Genomic DNA, 22,280 nt, shown 5'->3' with positions numbered 1-22,280 from the left:
AAATCAGCATTGGAATTGTTGTCAGGAAAGGCTATATTTGATTTGAACTTATTTTTCCTCATATTTGGGGACACTGCTAGGTATTTTTATGAAATTTAAAATCAATCTTACATATAGTTCCTTAAACTTTACAGTTCTTGTATTTTACTGCCAAAAATTACTTGCCTGATACAATATTCTGAGTACCAGTGCCAGCCACCAGAGGGCCCCATACTCCTGGTTGGGAAAAACTGATTTATTACTTAAAGTGGAACTAACACTAAATATAAGAGTTTCTTGTTCTGGTGTTTGTGGCTTTCGAACCTTTCTCTTTCTTCTCCTTCAAGATAATAACGTCGCTACATCACTGGATAGTCATCCCTGCTTGGTTGTCCTTGGACACCAAGCATGTCCAGAGCGTTGACGCCTAAATGCGCAACATGCACCACGTCAACACCAGATTTGCACCACGCTGACACCTGACACGCCACAAAAACCCAAGATGCTCTAGACTCGCGTACATGTAGACGTTGCATGAAAACTGGACGCCTTGACACTCTGGTCTGAATGGACCGTTACGTTGGCCGTTGGTACTTCTTCAGTGACAACATGTTCATTTACTTCTTCCATAATCTTCTGTCTAGTTTTTTTGCGAATTTTTACTGCTCCTGAATCTGTCACTGTACTGCTTTGAGACAGATTGCCGTTGACTTCTGAAACTGAACAACCTTCTGAAACTCTTCTTCCCTTTTTTTTACTGGCAGACACTTGCTGTACTTCAACATACTGGCCAATGTCAAAACCACCCAAAGATCTTGCTGAATTCAACTGACTTTCTGATAAGTGCCTCCCCTTTTTCTGTGTACTCATCCCTGATGTTTGACTGACGGGCATTTGTATGGCCTCAACGTGCTGTCCGAAATCAAACACGCTTAACGACGCCGCTGAGTTTAATCCACTTTCGGACATTCTTCTATCTTGTTTACACAAATTTCTCCCTGAGTATTGACTGCCAGGCGCTTGCTCTGCCCCTACACACTGGCTGATATCAACCACGCTCATGTGCCTTCTACCAAGAGACATCGACCCTGGGAACACCGTATGCTCCATGGACCCCAAACCGTTATTTAACAATACGAAACCTTGCATGTTGGGTACTTGTGGCTCTGCGAAAACCATAGCATTTTGAACTTGAGGTTGAACAACATAATGCATAGGTTGTAAAATTGGCGAAGTTGGTTGCATCACTGGGGAAGTTATGTAGTAAACCGGCTGTTGCTGCAGTACCACCGCCTGACCTAATGGAGGCACTATTGTTGCCCTTGGAGGACTCAATAGCGGTGACTGGACAACGCTAGCACTCTGAAAATCTTTCATGCTATAACTAGATGTGTCTAGATTCAGATTCGCCAAACTTTTTGATTTCTGGATTGTGGTGAAGTTTTGATTCTGTACGTTTTGCTGATTTGTTTTTGTTACGTTTGAGAAGTTTTGGTTGTGCAGCGTCTGGCTTGATGTAGATAAAATGGACGCATCTTGCAATGTGGAGAAAGAAGAAGCGATGGAAGCGGTTGGCGGGGTTTGGTACTCTGAGTTCCTTTTCGATAATGGAGGAGGAGTCACAGGAGGACCACAGATCTCTGCCAGCGTTTTGAACTTCAGCTCCAAGTTGTTTAGAAACTCGAGATCGTCGTCCAAGTCCAAGTCCAAAGAGTCAACTGATCCTGCCGGTGACCCCCGACCTTCGAACTCGTACACCAACAGACTGTCCCGTGAGCTGTCCTTCACACTGCTGGACTTCTGTAACTCAACAATAACACAGAAATGTCAAATTAAAATACTTAATAGAGCCCGACCGATATATCGGCTGGCCGATGTTATTGGCCGATATGGGCACCTGGAGACATATCGGCTATCGGCCGATATGCTTGCTGGTATGGGCCGATATTTCACGTAGGCATGTTATACCTCGTTATAAAGCTTAGACTCTGTACATTATGTTCATTTAATCCAATTTACAGACAGATAAATGTCCTAATATGTGGCTCTGCATCAGTATTTATCTGCGGTGTAATTTGTCTGTATCTGTGTCCGTACTGTCCCTGAACACACCCCCAGAGTCACGTCACTTCACTCACGTGCTGTTGTTTACACCCGCAGCGGTGCGCAACACTGAGATTATATTCTTTTTACGGACAATCGGTTTGAGTCTGGATTAAAAGGACTTTTATTAGTGCAGATGTGAGGAGGAGCCTGTGTGAGCTCTGAGTGTTGGAAATACATCGACTTTGAAGCTAGTTTTGGCTATTTGTTATTAGCGATTAGCTGCTGTAGCTCCCGCACATAAACAGGCTGTTTTCTATTGGCCTATTGTAAATTGACTACATTGGCCGTATATTTGTTACTGGACCTGCACTGATATGTAAATGAGCTGTGAATAGACGTGTGAATGATCCACATTTATGCATATAATTAATTACCGCGGTGCACACATTTTTTACGGCTAAAGGCTAATAGCGGTAGTTTATTTACTAGCTAGGAGTTATGGGTCAGTCGCGATTGAAGCGGCTCTTAGAGCCGGCTCTTTGAAGCGAACAATGGGAGCATGTTTCTTATTGGGAGCCGTGTTTTCTCTTTTTCTCACTTTTTCTCTTCAAGTCGCTTGTAGACCCGTAGTTTGACAGCAGCAGCGGCTGAAAACGAAACTTTCAGAAATCTGCGTGTACATAGGATTTAAAAAAAAAAAAGTGCATATTTGGCTGCAGTTCAGCATAAAATGAATAAACCAGGACTAATCTTGGGCTCGAGTGATGGAGAGACCAAGTCCCGACACTCAGTTCTGGTTTATTCCTGTTTTACACATGGTTTAAATCTGTTTTAGTCCTGGTTTAGTCCTTTTTCAGTCCTGGTTCAGTTTTGGTTTAGTCCTGCTTGCAACAAATCCATCTCAAGAGTCGCTTGGGAGCCGAAAGAGCCAGCTGCTTTAGTGAGCCGAGCCAAAAGAGCCGGCTCTCCAAAAAAAAAATCTGGAATACCCATCACTAGTAGCTAGAATGTGATGCAAAAATGCCATTAGGCCAATCTACTGTCTGTAAATATGATGTAAAGAGGCAGAATAACAATAAATGTTGCCTAAATAAACCCAATTTAGAATCCACTAGAGCCAAACCTAAGTTTTTTAAACAATTCAAGATTTACAGTGAATTTTTACATCACTAAATATATCGGTGATTATATCGGCTATCGGCAGCTCCAACTCCCATTATATCGGTTTCATATCGGCCACAACAAAATCCATATCGGTCGGGCTCTAATACTTAAATGTTATAACTGTTATTGAGTCAAGCTTTTTTTGCATCCCACTATTGAAAGTACTGCACGCTGCCCCAGGTTGGTCAAGTTGTGTACAGTTTTGTTTCATGTTTTTGTATATCCATGGAGAATTGTTGGGTGGAAGCATTGGACCATTTGACAGAATCTTAACCCAACTGTGAAGAGGGTTTGAATAGGGCCCAGGAGAGATTGATAAATAAGTGAGACATGCATGGATGACATCTAAAACCTCTTCAAGTTTGTTTTTTGATGAGGGACCAACATTATACAGTAACATAAAATAGTAGAAAACAAACAAAAAAAGATTTTGCATAATAATCCCCCTCTCAGACTTATCTATTTTATTGGAGGATCTGACAAAGTGAGGATCTTATTCTGCTTTTTGATTGGATTAAATGTTTGAGAACCAAAACAAATTCAGCCATGTTTTTGCAGTTGCTATAGGGTCATTCCATGCCATTTCAACAAATGGCCCATGCACTTCGATCTCAAAAATTTTTGAAAAAATTACCAAATAGTCCCTTACTATCATGTACCAACCCTGTAAAGTTTTAGTAATTTTCAAACAATACTTTTTAAGTTACAGCTCATTTAATGAGGGGAGTATGTGTCAATTTAAAAATTGAAGGAGCTTCATAAAATACATATGTTTGGTACCATATTAAAGGTCTTTTTCTGGTCTTTCAAGAAAAAAATATCCAAACTTTTTCATCACTACCCACATGCCATAAATTACATGTGAAAATCGGACCATGTTGCATTTTCTTGTTTTAACAGGACCCTCACACATAACCTATTTAAAATTTTCAACATTTGGTGATTTTTTTTTTAAACAGTCCTAGTACTTATCTTGATTCTCAAAAAAATTCAAGGGTCTTTTTCATTTTTAAGTTCATATAAAATGACAATGAGTTGAGATACCAAACTTTTGATCGATGTTATTTGAACACAGTGTAGCGGAGCACAAGCATACAAAATTTCAGCCCTGTATGTTTGATACTTACTGAGATATCGACCTATGAAAACAGGCGAGAAAAAATGACGTGCATTTTGGCCCGTAAATTGGCACATACTCCCCTCACTAAATGAGCTGTAACTTAAAAAGTAATGATCGAAAATGACTAAAACTTCACAGGGTTGGTACATGATAGTAAGGGACCAGCTGCTAATTTTTTCAAAGATTTTTTAAAAACATGATGCTTGAGATTTTCTGGAAATTTGATGAAATGGCGTGGAATCCATATTTGATTTTAAAATTTGAAACTTAATGTCGAAGAACACAAAAAGTATTTAATAGACCCACAAACTAAATTTAACAGTCATTGTGGCATGATTACCTTCCTATTCCTTGCATCTTTAACATTTTGTGCTTAAAAACCTTACTATTATATTTTGTGCCAAGTTACAAAATTTTTTAAAAAATACAGTGCAAAAAATCAATAAAAATCAATAGTTTGAAGCCAAAGCTGAATAATACCAGATAAACTCCTCTACCCACCTGTGCGTAGTATTGATGCAGAAGCACATCAGGCAGAGCGAAGTCCACCATGCTTTCCACTCCGAACCTCTCCTCAGCCATCACGGACAGGTCGCCCGACTCCCCAAAACTGCTCTTCCTCATACGGCCGCTGCCCATGACCCTGCCCCCCACCGCCTCGTACTCGTTCATATGGGAACCGAAAGCAGAGGTGGTGATGGCCTGGCCCACGGTTCGGACAGACTTCGTATTGATCATGTGCCGAGAAATACTTCCACCAGCTGCCATGAGGACTGGAGAGCTGAGCAGAGGGAACTCCTGAAGAAGAAATTACAAAACGTTGGCTTTGTATAACTGAGACTAGAGCTACCATCCTTAATCAATAATCAATAATCTCGGACTTCCGAGATTCGTAACCATGGTTGAGTGAGGGATTGGGATTTTACTTTGATGGCGCTCCACATACAAAATGTTCGCTGCAAACTTGGGATGATTTAGGCAGCCAAAGGTTTCCTTTTTCATCCTTCCCGTGGATCAATACTGCCCATCGCCTTCACCTTTCACTATTTTTTAATTCCGTTGGGAAGGGAAACAGTTTGAACAGGGGTTTGCAGTCACACAGATCTGATTCCCTTTTGCATCTATGAAGTTCGCAAACAAATTTCTTGAGCTGTTTTCCGCTGTTAGGACATCCAACAACCACACAATTAACGATGTCCGAATCCCAAAACTAAAATATGACAATATCAGAACCAGAAATAAAAGCGATATGGTTCAAAAGACTAGAAAAGTTCGGCTTTGTCAATAGACCCATCCCACTGTAAAATCAAACATGGCGGTTTGATGCTCACCTTTTCGGAAAATCTTTCCCAGTATGCATTGCGCAATGACCGGAAGTCCGAGATTTTTGATGTGTGTATTAGGCTGATCTTACCCTGTTGTATTCTCACTTTTCACCACTAGGTGTGATCTACATTATTGCTGTCTGATAGTGTGCCAGCTATGGTCTGAACAAACGCCAGGCGAGGTGGGAGGAGAGGGGGTAACAGGTTTCAAGTCTACCATTTGCCGGTGAAAAAAAATCAAATACACATAACTTTGCACATAACTTTAAGTGAGTAATGATGCTGCATGTATGAAAAATACTTGAAGCAAAACTCATGTATTTACATTTTTTGTTCTCTTATAAAAACATATAAGCATAACCCAATAATCATTTTGAAACAACAACACTGAAACATGTTTTACTATAACTTTCATCCAGATTTTTATGGGATATTGTAGCAAATGTTACAGTCTTTTAACGGACCACACAGAAGAGTTTGTTGTCTGATTTAAAAGTGAAGCATATTTAATATATATATTTTATATATGATTTAAACATAAAAAAAATTAAATTAAAATTTTTAAACATTTACCAAAAAATACTAAATAAGATATCCAATTATGTTTACATCTAATGTCAACAGCATCCAATTTATACCTTGCTACCTTAAATTTTCAGATTTATATGTGCCAAATTACACAATGAAAAACTTGTTATATATATATATTTTTTTTAAATATAAATTTCTATAAGTAAACTCTATAAGAAAATTTAAGTCTTTTCCCCATTTACCTGCAGTGTGTTGCCTTTAACTGTCACAAAAGAACACACCAGGATGGCAAACATTTAGCAGGGTCTGGCCTGCAGGGGGGGCTGTTGTTGCACAAAAGCCAATCAGAGTTGGTTGATGGAAAGTTGTGTGCCACCAAATCCAAATCTTATTTCAGTTACTCATCAGAAACCCATTTATACGCATGCAGAACATGTAAAATCCACAGAAAAGCTCCATCTGGCCCTGCTTTTTGAGGAAACGGTAAATAAATAAATTAAATAAAAACTAAAGAGTATACAGTACTGACCCTGTCTTCTCCTTGGCCCTCGGTGTGGTAGACCATGAGGTGCTCTTCGGTGAGAAAGGGGATGTCTGAGAATGCACCAGGTCCTTTTCCAAATCTGCAGGTCATCAGCATAACAGCAGCAACTGAGAACACAACATGAAAATCAGACACCGTTGTTTACAGGATTTATGGCCTTTAATAATCAAATATCTTCTACACAGATGACCGGGAAGGCAGAACTGTTGTGAATTTCACGTGTCTAATGTATTTGGTATGACCAGGTAAATATTAATCTAATGTAATTGTCCATATTTTGTATTTATTTATTTAATGAGACAGGGACAGTGCACAATTTACTTTAACCTTAACAGGAGACATGCTTTGTATCAGGTTGTAGCACCGGTGCTAATTTCCACCTGTAGTCCCTGGGCAGATTCATTGAGTGATTGTATTTAATTGACCTTAACTATCAACTGTTCTTCCTGGAGACCTATGTAGCATGTTTTGGGTTTTGTATAAATGATATCACATATATCTCTAGAAGTGTTTTAATTTGGAAAATAAATAATTATAATCACATGAGAGCAGATTCAAATGGACTCTTTATGCTAAAACTCTGAGCAGCTTTTTCAGTATGGATGGGCCTATAGAGAAGCTCCCACTCAGCTTTTTCACTTTATTTCTCCCCCCCGCCGGTACGTCTGTTTCTGATGGCTACTAACTTGCACTTCTATTGCGGTAGGCACTTCTAATTTAGTGGAAATCTCATTCATTTAAATAGATCACGATCTCTGGTTGGCGTGACAGTGACTTTGTCGTCTTGAGAGAACTTACTGTTTTGCCAAAGTACGCCAAATCAGACAACCCATTTTTTTTGGTTTTGATTGTTGATTTTTGTGCTTGTTTTTGTCATTTTGTGGTTGCAGTCTTTGAAGCGGCATAATTTGCTCAGTATGCCTACTTGTAGTGTACTGCACTAAAGATAGCTGCCCAATGATTTATCGACCACATGATATATCAGCCTATCAGCCTTAAAACTCCAGCACAGGCTAGATGGGTAACCTGCAGTCTAAAAATTCTACATTTTAGTGCAAATAGATAAGTTCCCTCTGCTCAAATGTGACTACAGCTCTCTTATTTGTGGTGAAAAAGGGCTGTCGATGAGTTTTTAGTACATTTATATGACATATTTTTTGGGGAAAAAATCTAAATTGGCCATACATATTTGCCCAGAAATAACGGCATTAGTTGCTTTGAATTCAAAACAATCGGTATTGGCATTGGCCATGAAAAAAAAAAAAAGTGTCACTTTCTTTTCTTTATATAGCGCATTGTAAAATCTTGTTACTCACTAAACAGAGCGATCAGACCCAGGCTCAGCCCAGTCACCACTCCTCCCATCGCGGCCACAGAGCTCTTCTGTGTGCCCTTCTGCCCCAGGACAGTGCCCGGGCTGCAGCTCTCGCCCCCCTCACACGAGCACACATGCACCTCCAGGGTCTGGGGCTCCGGACAGTACATGCCCTGCGCGTCATACACCTCCACCACCACCTCGTACACCCCGGGCCACAGAGGGGACAGCGTGCGCAGGTTGGCATGGATCCCTTTAGCAAGAGAGATGTTTAGTTAGTTTTGTTTTTTGTTGAAAATGAACTGGAACGCTACCTGCTTGACTCTATGGAGATGTTAATGCTATGACTAAAATGTTCTGCAGTGTGGTCTTAAACTTATCTATGTAGGTTTTATTTCATTAAGTCTGGGTTACACTAATGATTACACCTTGAGGATCAAAAGAGAAAACGTATGTATACTCGGGGTGTAATGGTACATGTATTCGTGCCGAACCGTTTCAGTGCGGGATGTTTGGTTCAGAGCACGTGCACGAGTGAGTTTGCACAATTTCTGTGTGTTTACATTCCGCCACAACATGTACAGCTACACTCAAGGCTCAGTTCTTTTAATATTGGAAGGAAGTTGTCTGTGATTGGGGTAGCAGTGTTTCCTGCTGAGCGTTATAGTTAGGGCGGCCACCTTCACAACAATTGCCCCCACCTTGACTACGTCCCTCCAAACCACCTGAATCCTTGCAAAACTACGGTCATTGCACCCTGGTCCACACTCTCTCCTTTTGCTGGTACGGAATCCTTCCCGTTTATATAATGTTAAAACAAATTGTTGGTTTAATAAAAACACAAACAACAAGCAAATGGTTTTGCACTGTACTGAAAATGAACCGAACTGTGACCTCAACACCGAGGTACATACTGAACCATGATTTTTGTGTACTGTTACACCCCTATACAATATATATAATATCAATAATTACTTAGTGATAAATTATATCACCATTACTTAAACAAACACTGTAATGAAACTTAATTTTTATTCGTTTTAAGAAAAAGTTGTACATCTCCAGGTTTACCACGGTGGAACATGCAGTGACATGGAAGATTCCAGTAATACAAGTAACATCCTCAAGGGGGCATCAAAGTAACAAAAAACAGTGTTTGTTACCTTTGTGAGACAATAATGGTTTGACAAAATGTGACTATTTTTACTGAGATTGCAGGACGTTTCGTGTTAAAACTGCATAACGCACAGGTCGCATGCCGTTGAATCCTTACTTAAAAGGGTCCATATGGTGCTGTTTCCTCATCAAAAACATACCTAAAGTTGTGTTTTGTTTCGTTCACACATGTTTAACACACAAACCCTGCATATTTAGGCTGAATTCTTTGCTCAAGCAGAAGACGTAGACAGTTCAATAAGGTAGAAACACTCAAACATGTGTGAATGAAACAAAACACAACTCCATGTATACTTTTGAGGAGGTACCAACATTATAACACGACTCATTAAGTATATTTTGCATAATATCAGACTTTTAAGTTTTGAGATTTTTCCAGCTCATGTATCACTAATAAAAGTACTCTTACCATCTATGCGTTCGAGCTCCCAGTCCCCTCTGGTCTTCTTTGGAACCAGTTTGAAGGTGAAAGGGGGTCCATTGGGGTCTCCATCCTGGTCCTGCCCTGTGATCTTCACCACCTCGACGTCTGTGCAGATGTGCTCCAGTGTGCTGGTCAGCGTCGGGCAGTTATCATTGGTGTCCTTCACCTGCAGAGCTATGGTTCCTGTGGCAGTCTTTGAGGAGATCTCTGGACCAATCACAACACATGATATGATAGGTCAGCTTTAAAAAATAAAATAAAATCCAGACCACTATGTACAAAAGTGAAGTACAAGTATAGATAGATAGAAGTATAAATATAAAGTGTAATAATATTAGTGACTAACTCAGTAGTTGTGTGCGTTCAGTACACTTTAGTGTTAAAATGAACTGGTACTGAAACCGTCCAGTCCTCAATGGCCATAGTTATCCCGCCACTAAAAACAGTCTTACCCAGTCCACAAAACACCCGAAGCAAATCTTTTATTACGCCAAACTGTCGATCTGAATGTTTGTGTTGACAGAATAATTTTAGAAGTGAAACTGATCTTGCATCGCATGAATTGTCGCATGTTGAGGGACTATTTTCTACGTAATATCAGTCCACCGCTGCCATGGTTCCATCAGGAAATTGCTGCTGCTGCTCAGACATAAATCCTTCAAATGCAATTTTTTTTTACTTCTAAAATTATTCTATCTATGTTGGCGTTATAATTGTTTTGCTTCGGGTGTTTTGTGGAGTGGGTAAGACTGTTTTTAGTGGCAGGATAACTATGGCCATTGACATGCACTAGTCTAGCACCAGTGACCTCTGCAAATACAAGGACTGGATGGAATATTTAAAAAAGTGTCTCCACACTGTCTCCAACACTCTGGCTCACTAGGAAATGAGGACCTATGTCCAAAATTCTGCACTGTCCCTTTAAGACAAAGTAAGAGCTCATTAGTCTCGAGTTGCATACACCTCATCCAAAACTTCAAGTAGCAACAGGAAATATTTTACACTTGATTTGAATATCAAAAGTATAAAAACAAGCTCAATAGCGGAGGTGAGTAGTACTCAGTTACATTTATTTGAGTAACTTTTTAAAGAAATGTCACTTTTCAGTTACTCCTCCCAAGTAATCTTGAGTAAAGATTTTTGTTAGTCTTCCTCAGATATTATGCAGTTTTTCTTATTTTTCTGTCTATCCTTTGAAAATACCAGATAGTGCATTGTTGTGTTGTGTTGTTAAGTCCTTCAGATTACATTAACTTCAAACCATAAATCAGGCGTTACTCTTATTGAGTAGTGGTTTCCCCAAATACTTTTTTACTCTTACATGAGTAATTTCTTGGATAATTACTTTGCACCACTACTTTAATTAAATTATTTTGAAGTAAAATTACTCTTAATTGAGGCAGATTTTTGACTTGCTCTCCTCTGTTTAATGTACCTCAACAGCGTCGGCCTGCGTCGGTTCTGGAAGTAAATTTTCCATAAATTTTCCCAAAGACTTTTTGAAGAATTCTTATATTAAAGTGTAATATCCATAATGCCATTGCTTTAAATCCAAAAAGTACATTTAAAAAGCAAGATTCTGCAATTGTTTTTCATAACTTAGTGCTTTATAAAGTTTCAGGTATTATCGGTAAAATTACAGGGCTTGAGGTCATTAGTTACCAGCTTTCAAACTTTTAATATGCATTTTTTTCAGAATGTCTGTGAGGAAAAAATATGAGAAATTTACTTTTGGAACTGGAGTGTGGGTGGTCACTATTGAACTCTATATGACCTGAATAGAGCCTACTAAATATACCCTAAACACACCCTTTGTCATGGCGAGGATTTTGGCGATGTAAGTCCCATTGACGACAAAAGGAGACTCTCGGTCCGGTGCTCTCAGGAGTTTGATTTCTGCCGTGTCAGGGTCGATCAGCAGCAGGTTCTCTGGGTCTGAACCTTTGGCATAACTGTGAAGAGAAGACATGGATCACAGAACTGACAGAGGCTACTTCGACATGCACACCGGAACATTTAAACTTATTTAAAGAACACCTATTGTGCTTGAACCTGCGGTGTAGTTATAATCTATGACACCTTTGGATCATCAAATCGCAATATTCATCAAAAACTGTTTAATAAATGAAAACCAGTTGGAAATGGGAAACAAGGCAGCATGGTAAAAGAATATTGATTTTGCTTAATAAGTCTGGTTTAAAGTGCACCTGCCAGGTTAAACTACTCATTTCTTATCATTAACCTCATTAAATTTAAGTTTTCACAAAAAAAGGAGAGGGATTAAATGACATCACCGCTTAAATGTAATTGTTTTAACATGTCCTCGTACAAATTTGAATATAAGTTGGACCTGGAATGTCACAAGTTGTTGTAGAGAAAGCACATCATTCATTTGGAAGCCCTTTGGCTTTATTGCAAACTGGTTTTAGTCATAGGATCTGGCAACCCAAAGTGAAGTGCTCATTCTGCTTTGTGACACTGAGTAATTGTATTGAGAACCAAAGTGTAAAAAGTAAACACAAGCTACCTTTCCCAAATTCTAAAGTTTTAGAATGGTTAATGTTTAAACCTGCTGATTGTTATCAGTATAATCAATATTTGACTGAACATTTCCTTCATATCTGATGATTTTGTGAAACATTTAAGACATTGTATTGTGCTTGTGGCTGCAATATAGTTATAATTTATGACACAATTTGGACTTAAATTCGCAATACTGTTCTAAAATAACTGAATAAAAGAAACAAATCCACTGACTTCCACATTAGAAAACTGTGGGGCAATAAACTTCACCACAACAAAGAGGCGTGCAGTTCTGTGGACAGCTGCACATCATGTAAGAGTACACAGGATTACCACAGTCATGTCATTTTCCAGGCCTGGAAAAAGTCATGGAATCTTGTAAATTCAATGAAAGTTTTGGAAAAGTCATGGACTTTTAATATCTTTCACGCAACTACAGCTTTCTGTTAAATTATCCTTAGGCTTTTATGATTATTTCTGAACGTCTGCACCTTTTGTTTAACAGAGACGACAATAAATGCACTGACAGTATTTTGAACGTTAAAAACTATAATACCAAACCATAAACTGAGTGGAAAGGATTCACAGTTCAGATTTAGTCCTAAAAGTCTGATCAATTCTACACATGTAGGTGCTGTAAAATCATGGAAAATTCACTTTAGGTCATGAAAAAGTGATGGAAAAGTTTTGAAATTTTGTCAGTGAAAAAGAGGGGGAACCCTGAATATTGCTTAAATGTCTGTTTAAGACTGCCGAATCCTATCACCAAGAAAATAAAATTGTAGTACAAAGTAAGTACAGAGCAGTGGGCTTGTACCGGTGGCAGTGAAAATGGGTGATTGGAGCAATGACATCTTGAATACAGGACTATAAAGACGCATGAATCACAAAATACAACTTCAAGAGGGTAAATGAGTTGGTGAAGCAACTATAAAACTAAAAAACATCAATTTTACATAGTAGGTCCGCTTTAATAAATTCCCACAAATAATACCATAAAATTTAATCTAGTAGAATTACAGTAAAAGCACAGCTGACCAATCGTTAAGAAGAAGGAAGCTTTCTTACGTGACATTATCAGATGGTTTTCCAGTGTCTTTGTCAATGGCGGGGTAAACAGCTATGACCCCATCTGGCAGCTCATCTGGGTTCTCGGACACAGGAATATCCAGGACCTCCGGAGTGAATGCAGCTCCCTCTGGCTCATCCTGCACCGCGATGTTCACAGCATACACTTTACCTAAATATGCACACAGATATACACTCTGTTTTAGTTTTAGTATTGCACTTTTGAAACACTCTTAGATACAGATCATAAAATTAAAGTCCATATGACATTTTTTCACTTTTCCTGTTTATTATTGCTTGATTTTGTGGGATAGTACTTGTGGTGTGGTTAAGAGTCACTTAAGAGGCAATTTGTAGGAGAAAAAGTTGTAATAATCATAGTCTAACCTTTTGGTCTTTTCTTCTTTTTCTTCTTCGGTCGTTTTGGTCTTGGCTTTCCTCCGGCTCCAACCCCTGCCCCAAGTCCAAGATCTGGTCCAGGTGCGCCTGGCCCCACCCCTCCCGCTGGCCCTGCGCCTCCCGCTGGCGCCGCCCCTCCTCCTGCTGCTGGCGCCGCCCCTCCTCCTGCTGCTGGCGCCGCCCCTCCTCCTCCCGCTGGCCCAGGCCCTCCTCCTGCTCCCACTCCCAGACCTACTCCAACATCAGCGTCCAAATCTAAGTCTAAATCCAGATCACCCCCACCCTCGCCCTCTCCTCCTCCATCCAAGTCCATCCCCAAATCCAAGTCCATCCCCAAATCCAAGTCCATCCCCAAGTCCAGGTCCAGATCAGCATCGGCTCCGAGCCCTGGGTTCACCGGCGGAGCCACATTAGCCACAACAACACCAAGCTGGATGTCCGGGTTCAGTTCAAAGTTCACAGGCTGCACGGAAACAGAACATAAGATGCATATAGTAAATAGATCTGTTTTTTTCCCCCTGAACCTCGGTGTAACAAAGTTCATGCTGTAGAATCCATCTGGAAGGAGCAACACACGGTACATATGGAAGACACCAAATATATGAAGCAAGATACATGAATTGAAAAGTGAAATAACTCATGACTAAAAATAGAAATAGAATAGAAATAACTTTTTTTTTTATATTTTATATTGGAATACTCAAAGTAGTTACCCTTTGCAGCAAACCTTTGGCCATTTCTCAATGGACTTGTTCATAAAGTTCCTTGTCTTTACCTCACAGATGTGCCGTATCAGGGTCAAAAATGGTCAAAAGTGAATACCAGGGTTTAAAAATGGTTCAATAACAATCATCATAAGCTTACCTTCTCCAACATGAGGACGCCTTCGTTGGTGTTGGGGTCAGTTTCTATGCTAAAGATCTTGTCTTCATTTCCAGTAACAATGTCGAAGACAGCAAGCCAGTTGTCTGTGGGCTCCAGATCCTTGTCCAAAGCTTTAATTCTCATCACCTCCACATGGGCTTTGTTCTCCACAATCTGGGCTTCATACTGCAAACAGCATTATTATATTCATTTAGTGTATCAGTAAAATATCCATGTTATGTTCGAATCTAAGGTCGTTTTCACACTGTCACGAGTTAGGTCAACATAAAAGAGCATCTGCTCTGAGAGCAGTGAGCTTGAAACAGGAGCAGCTCCACTTGCACTCTGGAGCAGGGCCAGTGCGGTGTGAACGTGATCAACCTCAGACTGACCTGCGCTGTCTATGGTGCAAGTATCTGTGCTTTAAATTGGGCAAAAAAAAAGCTATAGTTATATAAATGGGCTGCTGTTGTTTGTTGCTACATGTTTTTCTGACAGTTTTAATCATCCTCCTGCTCCTGTCTGCACAGGTGAGTCTGGGTCTGTTCACTGTCTGTGTGTTAATGTAAAAGATTTCCCTGCTGTCACCAGCACAGCGTGTACAGTCCTCACAGTGTATTGAGCCTCAGGTGAAAGATCACTGTGTACAGTGTCAGTGAGAGCAGGCTTGTGTATTCACAGGGCTCTGTCTGTCCTCTTGAAGTGTGTGGTCATGGAAATAAATCTAACGATCAGCTGATGGACTCTCATGTGGCTCATGGTGTAGATTTGGGGTGAATGATGCACAGTGTGTCTGAACAAGACCGATCCAAAAATGAAGTAAACAGAAGTAAATGTAGAGCACACTGGGGTCATCCAGAGAGTGCACTAACATGTGTGAAAGTGACCTCAGTCTTCACTTTCCCAATGCATTCCAAACATGCCAATTCTTCACTGTAATGTGTATGAGCACGTTTTACAACTTTCAGGGGGCAAAGCAGAGTCATGCTTGATACTCCTAGTCAGCTAACAGTGTATAAAATACATTTATAATAGATGTAGAAATGCCCACTAAAACCTGCTTTCACAATATAATGTACGAGGGCAAAATTACTTCTCTTTTTTTTTTTTAAAAAAAGGGAGGTTGTCGGGCGTAGTCCCTTTAAACATTGCAACAGTTTAATTTGCAATGTGTTACATGTGATTATGTCAACCATTGTCTTGTACTATTTACCGTGTCCTTCTCCAGAGTGGGGATGTTGTCATTGATGTCCAGGACTCTGATTTCGATTGTACCCGTTCCAGATCTACCTTTGGGATCTCCGGCCATGTCCACTCCTTTAATTGTGAGAGTGTAGTTGTCTTGCCTCTGTACCAAGAATATGAACCATTGAGAATTATTTGAAGGTCCGTTCATATTACTTATCTACTAGATCTTTGTCCAATTTTACCTCTCTGTCCAGCCAGTCTTCTTTGATGTAGATAGCACCAGTGCCTTCATCAATGTAAAACAGAGGTTTGTCATCTGGGGGCTCCTGCTTGATAATGGTGTAGTTGATCTTAGCGTTAAGAGTTCCAGGTTTATCTGTATCATTTGCTGCAAATACAGTCACCAGAGTGCCTGTAGAAACACAAAACATATGTATTAATGTTGCATTACCATGCTTAAAAAAGGTATATAAGGTTCATATTGGTTGCTATTATATTTTTTGTTTTTTACAGGTTTCATTCATATCGTCTGAACAACTTTTGCTTAACTTAATTTCTCAAGGTGTACCACAAGGTTCTGTACTTGGCCCCATACTTTTTAGAAATCACTTTTCAAGCAGTCCCTGTGACACCAGCATTGTAGAATCTCTCCCAAGTCCTTTGTCTGTCTTCATCTTCAATTCAGTATCAATAACACAATGAGAAAGTTTGGAAATCTGACACTCAAAATGGGTGTGATCCTGGACTCAACCTCATTTTAAACCCCTACATCAAAATCAGTGACTGAAACCTGCCTTCTGCTACCTTTTGCAATCCTGCCTCAACACCCTCTTACACTTACAAGTCCCTCCACACTCAGGCCCCTCAGAACCTCTCAGATCTGCTGCCAGTTTTGGGAAGAATGCTTTGTTACATTGTCCAATCAGAGTACTGTATGCTGAATACTTAAAATACTTTCGCATTGCATTACAGTATTACATTGCATTGTAATTATGTGGAAAAAATGTGTTCCCTTGATTTTAGGAAAGTAACTGTGTTCTGAATACCACCAAATGAAAAAGTAATTGTACACCGTAGACTTGAATGTTCCATTGTATGGCATTAAATGTATATATCCCCATGGAGACAAGTAAGTGACGCTACAAAACAAGGGCGTAGATTTGCATAGGGACGGCGGGGATATGTCACAACCATATCTTACCATACTTACTTACTACTTACTTAATGCTTACTTTTTAATAAACAAAAATATAAATTTATTCAGATATTTTTCCAGACTAAATTCAAAGCATTAATTTAACACGGTTTAGTTGACATTTTGTTCTGAGATGTATTAAGTGATATGATGACAGGGTTACTCCTGACGCTATTTCATTGGCTGCAACAGAGTGATGTCATTAGTGAAGCCAGGAGCCTAAACTGGGGAAGCGGCAGGACAGGACCCGCACCTGAAGACGGCGGCTTGAGCAGGCGTGAGTGAAGACGCTGCACCAAACTTTGAAAAACTTTTCAAAAGGAATTTACTTGGCTTCATCTTCAATTAAACTTTACTTATAATGAGTCGCTGCGGAAAAAGAGCGACTATCACCACAAGTGCACCTCCCAAACAGAACCCTACTCGTGCGCTGTTAGCAGCCAGACTCTATTGACAATATTCCATGGAAAAATGTACAGACATTACCTCACAAATATCTCATCACCAGCAAGCAAAGGGAAATCTGCTACAAATTTCTACATCGCTGTTATCCAATAAAGAATCATCTTAGAAGGGCAATGGACGCGAACTGTACATTTTGCGAACTGAAAAATGAAACCACCTCTCACTTATTTTGGACCTGCCCAGACTCTGTGTATTTTTGGAAAGATTGGAAAGTGTTTATTGTAATGTGTGAGCTACTGTGTCCAAATTATTTTCCATTGTGGATCAATAAAGTGTGACTAAGTCTAAGTTTGATTCTAATAAATGGGATAAAAGCAAGTCAGATAAGTTCACACCATAACACCTCCTTGTAGACAAACATATGACAATCCCCCTACCATAAAAATTTGTATACCTTTAATATCTAATATATAAAATAATTATAATATATGTTGTCATGCTCTGAAACATTACAAAATCAGATAAGACGTTCTATGGCAACATCCTAAGGAGTGGCAGATCAGAAACCGTGATTAACTGAAAGATACAGTCACAAAAGCCTCAGGGGAACATTACTAATTTAATGCACAACTCAAACATTCACATCAGAAAGTGTAATCAAGTCAGTATAAGCTTCAAGGCACTGTTTTGTGAAATTAAATGCTTTAGTAAAGGGAAAATATTACTTTTTATGGCTTTTAACCATGTTGGAATGAAAACTACTTTGAGGTTATGAGTTCCATTCACTCTCAAAACAAAACAAAAAACAAAAAACTAACGCAGCGTACTTGATTTTGACAGTCTAAAAACAAACAAAAAACAGAACAACTTCATTCATAAAGTGTTTGCAGCAGTCCAAAACAGTTCTGCATTCCTAAAATCGTAATTATTCACTGCTGTTGATATACAGTACCTAGTTTATAAATGCAATTCGCAACTTCCAAAGGAGGCCAGAACAAACTTGGAGCAACCTCAGAGATAGAAAATTAAGTTATAGCTGTCCATTCATCCATACTTTTTTTTTTTCTCAATATAAATATATGTAACGATATCAGAATCCCTCTATACGATATTTTCACGATATGTATCTCACGGGTCGATATTTATTGCAATACTTTGTGGAGGTTAACAAATTTGAATATAGTGCTTTTTCCTTTTAAAATCCTTGGAAAAGCCATAAAAAGCCTTCAGTACTTTTATAATATGAAGTTTTTAATCAGTTATTTCTTCACGTAGTCTGCACTGACAATAACAAAGAATCATCGTCTAAGTAGTTCCCTCTGTTTTTTAGCTGCTGCTCCACCAAGGCGAGGCAAGGTTATTTGTACGGCACAATTCATACACAAAGTAAATCAAAGTGCTTTACAGAATAAGAAAGACATTAGAATCACCAAAACTATTAATTTAAGAAAAGAGATGCGTAATTCGATACAAGCCATTCTTGCCAGTTCACGGAGACTAAAAATGCTTTAGAATTGGATGCACACTGCAAAAAAAACAACAAAACAAAACAAAATCTAGCCAAGTTAAGATCGCTTGAATTAAGAAAGTTTTATCCTGAGTTCTGTAAATTTCACATGACTAAATTTGGAACAAGACTTTTTGTACTTAAACATTATGAAATATGAAAATACATCTTGCTACACTTAAAATAAGAAAAACAACTTTTTGCACTTAATTCAATCAAAATTTGATTTTGTTTCTTTTTTTTAAGTAAAACACACTGATTCCAGTGATAGATAATTTTACTTGTCAAGTTGAATCGACTCAAATAAAGTAAAATGATCTTAATACAAGTCATTTAAATTCAGCTAGATATTGTGTTTTTTTTCCAGTGCAGGCAGACACAGCGGTCTCATTTTGACTTATAAAGGGGTTCAGTGCAGAAGAGGAGCATGAGAATCAAGTTGAACAAGTTTAAAAGAACACATTTTGTGCTTGAGCCTGCATATACTTCTAATCTATGACACTCATGGATCATTATGTTATTATTTGCACATTTCAAATCTCACAATTTATCTCAAACTACTCAAATCAGCTGACTTCTGCATTAGAAAACTGTGGTGCCCAGTGGGAGCTGACGTCACTGAAAACATCACATCAACAAAAAGCTTCTTCTGTGAACAGCTGCACGTCGCATTAGTGAGCGGTGGATCTTTTTTCATTTGTATCAAAATTACTACGCAATGTTGCTCCTACGTGTATCACAAATTAAGAAAATAAAGTTGGAGAACGAAGTAAGTACAGAGCAGCGGGCGTGTGCCAGTAGGACGGTGAAAATGGGGGTTGATCAGTAAAATTAAGTCTTGAGAATAAGCAATTAAAGATTACTCAAACACACATAAATCATTAAAAATACAACTTTGAAAGGGGAAATGACTATAACATGGTTAAAAGTGCTGAAAAGTCGATCTAATAAGTCTGCTTTAAACAAATGTTCTCAAACCCTCTCAAGCCCCTGCACAGCTGACCTGCAGGGCTGCTCTCGTTCACAGACACTGGGGGCACGACGGGGAACACTGGGGGGTTGTCGTTCTCATCCTCCACTTCAAATATCAGGTCGATCTTCTTCTCTGCTATGGTGCCGTTATGAAAGTGGGCTATTCCAGTGAGCTGCAGGAGAGAAGCAAGAAAGGATGTGTTACTCATTAGTCCTCATTTGTGATTTGAGTATTAAAAGAGCAATACTGGGCCATCCACTGAATTCCAGTACATGGTTGGGTTTGTCAAGCCTGTTGCATAGTAATGGGTACAACTGTACTTCTGTGTGAAGTCTTTAAAATAATTTTGTTACTTCAGTCCTATGAGAGTCCATCAGGTGACGGCCTGTGCCCCATAGACACCCAAGCACACAGTTACTTCCCTGATACCATCCATGATTTGTTTGTTTTTTCCCTTGTCATTGAGAATGATGTCCATATGTAACAACAGAGAAATATGCTCTGAAGTGTACAGTTCTGCTTGGATGTGATGATTGTTTATGTCGACCTAACCACTGCTAGTTTGAAAATGAACTGTTTTGTTGACAGGGGCCACAGTGACAGACTGGGCTGCCTCCATAGACTGTATAAAGAAGCTCTGGTTAATTTTCCCTTAATAAATGAATAGTTATTCTGTGAACACGTGGTCTCATGTGTTCATAGGCAGAACAGCACAGCAGAGCTCTGGTCCTCTTGTGAGCGTCGCACACTGAAGCTGCACTTGGACCGGGTGTAGTCTGAGTGAGGCCTAAGGGAGTGTGACGACACCCATAGTGTTCACCTCCAGTCAAATGAAGCTCATCGAGGCTGGAAATTATAGGGTAAATTTATGTTAACATATAATCACATAGGTGTGTATGTATGGTATGAGATAGATTTGTAACATTGATGAATTGTCTTCAAGGCCAATTCCTTATTGATTATTAATTATGATTTGTTGTTACAAAATGATTATATATGTTAGCATACCTCATAGTCTCTTGCTAACTTAACGTCAGGTAAAGCTACAACACTGCAGTGGATGTCTGTGTATGTGAATTGGTAGGCTGTTTGTGGATCTATCTGCATTTGTGGATTTCTCAAAAATACGTCATAGAGGAAATCTGTGAATTTGTGTAATTGGTGATCCACGAGTGTGAATCACATTTTACAAACAGAATCTACAGTTTTACAAATGCATTTTGTAAAACAGAATTTTTTTTTTTTTACAAAAAAGGTATTTACAAATACACATCTAATTCTAAAGACCAAAATACAATTTACAAATATTAAATTTGCATTGGTGGATATCAAAATGTACAGTTCAAAGACTATAGATCACCCTCTGTGCATTTATGAATATTAATGAGACAAAAGTAATCCCATAAAAATTTGGTATATTCAGTTTGTGTTCCATACTCACCACATACATCTCTTTCTTCTCTCGGTCTAGAGTCCCACGGATGTACACATGCCCCGTGGTGTCATCCACAAAGAACTGGTTGTAGGGCTTTTTGTCTGCGCCTGCTCCATGCAGCGTGTAGAACACCGGCGCATGCTCATCCATGTCCGAGCGGATCTGAAACAACAAGGCAAGGGACAAATAATGACTGTTTGCAATATGGCTTTATGGATTTATTCAGGCCTGTCACAATAATTACTAAATCCACTTATCGTTCCACTCCTGGAATTGCTGATCTCTACTGAACAAAAGGTAAAAGGTCGCTGTGAAGTTGAAAACTACTACTTCATGACATCAGAAGGTGAAACAGAGCATTTTGAGCTCTGGAGATGTAGATATCTTAAGGTAATCTTCAGGTAACAACATTCTAACATGGCTAAAAGCTCACAGGACTCAATTTTGCATTCAGTGATACTGTCTATTTAAAATGGTTTACTGGGATTATCCTGCACTATTTAAGGCTACATTTATATGATGACGGTCTGAACAGAAGACGCAAAAATGACTTCGCGTCTTCACTTTTTATTCTGTGTTTAGACAAGAGTTTTTGGGAGAAAACCTGCATGCATACGGTGATGCAAATGTGTGTGGAATTCGATTGGGTATGCATGCCAGGAGGCTCGGTGATGCTGTGAGACACTATCGCACAACACCACTATGTCTGCGAGCATGTGAGGAATCTTCCTTCTTCTCACCTGCACCGCAAAAAGCAAAACAATCATGGCTACCGGTAGCAAGAAGAACTTTATGTGGTCATGGAAATGATCTGACATGTTTGTTTCTGTGTACTGTATGTATGTGACGTAAACGTGTACGTGACGTGAGCAGATCTGACCAGAGTTTTGCATCTTGGGCAGTGTAGACGGAAACACTATGGCGGAGCGTATTCAACTTTTCCTCTCTGGAGTGTGGTTTTAGATTTAGGTGTTTTTAAGCCCCAAAAACATCATCACCGTCTAAATGAAAGGCACTTCCAATGAAATATTTTGCAGTTTTTACCTTCGAGCGTTCTCGTTTAAACAGGCCCTTAATTATGTCAAGAGGTTAACTGGCA

The 22,280-nt window shown here is 39.2% G+C and overlaps 1 protein-coding gene across 1 annotated transcript; it reads right to left on the bottom strand.

Annotated features, from left to right (window-relative positions):
• Positions 1–338: 338 nt before the first annotated feature.
• Positions 339–21,302, bottom strand: LOC110161232 (desmoglein-2.1-like). Its single transcript, XM_055165251.1, has 15 exons — positions 21,188–21,302; positions 19,777–19,918; positions 15,909–16,078; positions 15,692–15,826; positions 14,479–14,664; positions 13,815–14,077; positions 13,603–13,694; positions 13,216–13,387; positions 11,434–11,576; positions 9,610–9,831; positions 8,026–8,277; positions 6,695–6,816; positions 4,811–5,107; positions 501–1,779; positions 339–406 (listed from the first exon to the last, which is right to left on the bottom strand). The coding sequence occupies exons 1-15, from the start codon at positions 21,194–21,196 to the stop codon at positions 339–341; spliced, it is 3,552 nt and encodes a 1,183-aa protein (XP_055021226.1). The 5' UTR covers positions 21,197–21,302.
• Between the last annotated feature and the right edge of the window lie 978 nt (positions 21,303–22,280).

Source organism: Boleophthalmus pectinirostris, unplaced genomic scaffold (genome assembly GCF_026225935.1).
Source record: "Boleophthalmus pectinirostris isolate CB_2022bp ecotype Guang Dong unplaced genomic scaffold, ASM2622593v1 HiC_scaffold_7, whole genome shotgun sequence".
Lineage (NCBI taxonomy): Eukaryota > Metazoa > Chordata > Actinopteri > Gobiiformes > Gobiidae > Boleophthalmus > Boleophthalmus pectinirostris.
Note: the sequence above shows the minus strand (reverse complement) of the source record. Positions and strands in the feature narration are given on the sequence as shown.

Coding starts and splice junctions, on each gene's coding strand:
- LOC110161232 (XM_055165251.1), bottom strand. Junction 14,665..15,691: donor CCACTCTGGAGAAGGACACG/GTAAATAGTACA, acceptor TGCTGTTTGCAG/TATGAAGCCCAGATTGTGGA. Junction 9,832..11,433: donor AATCCTCGCCATGACAAAGG/GTGTGTTTAGGG, acceptor TGATTGGTCCAG/AGATCTCCTCAAAGACTGCC.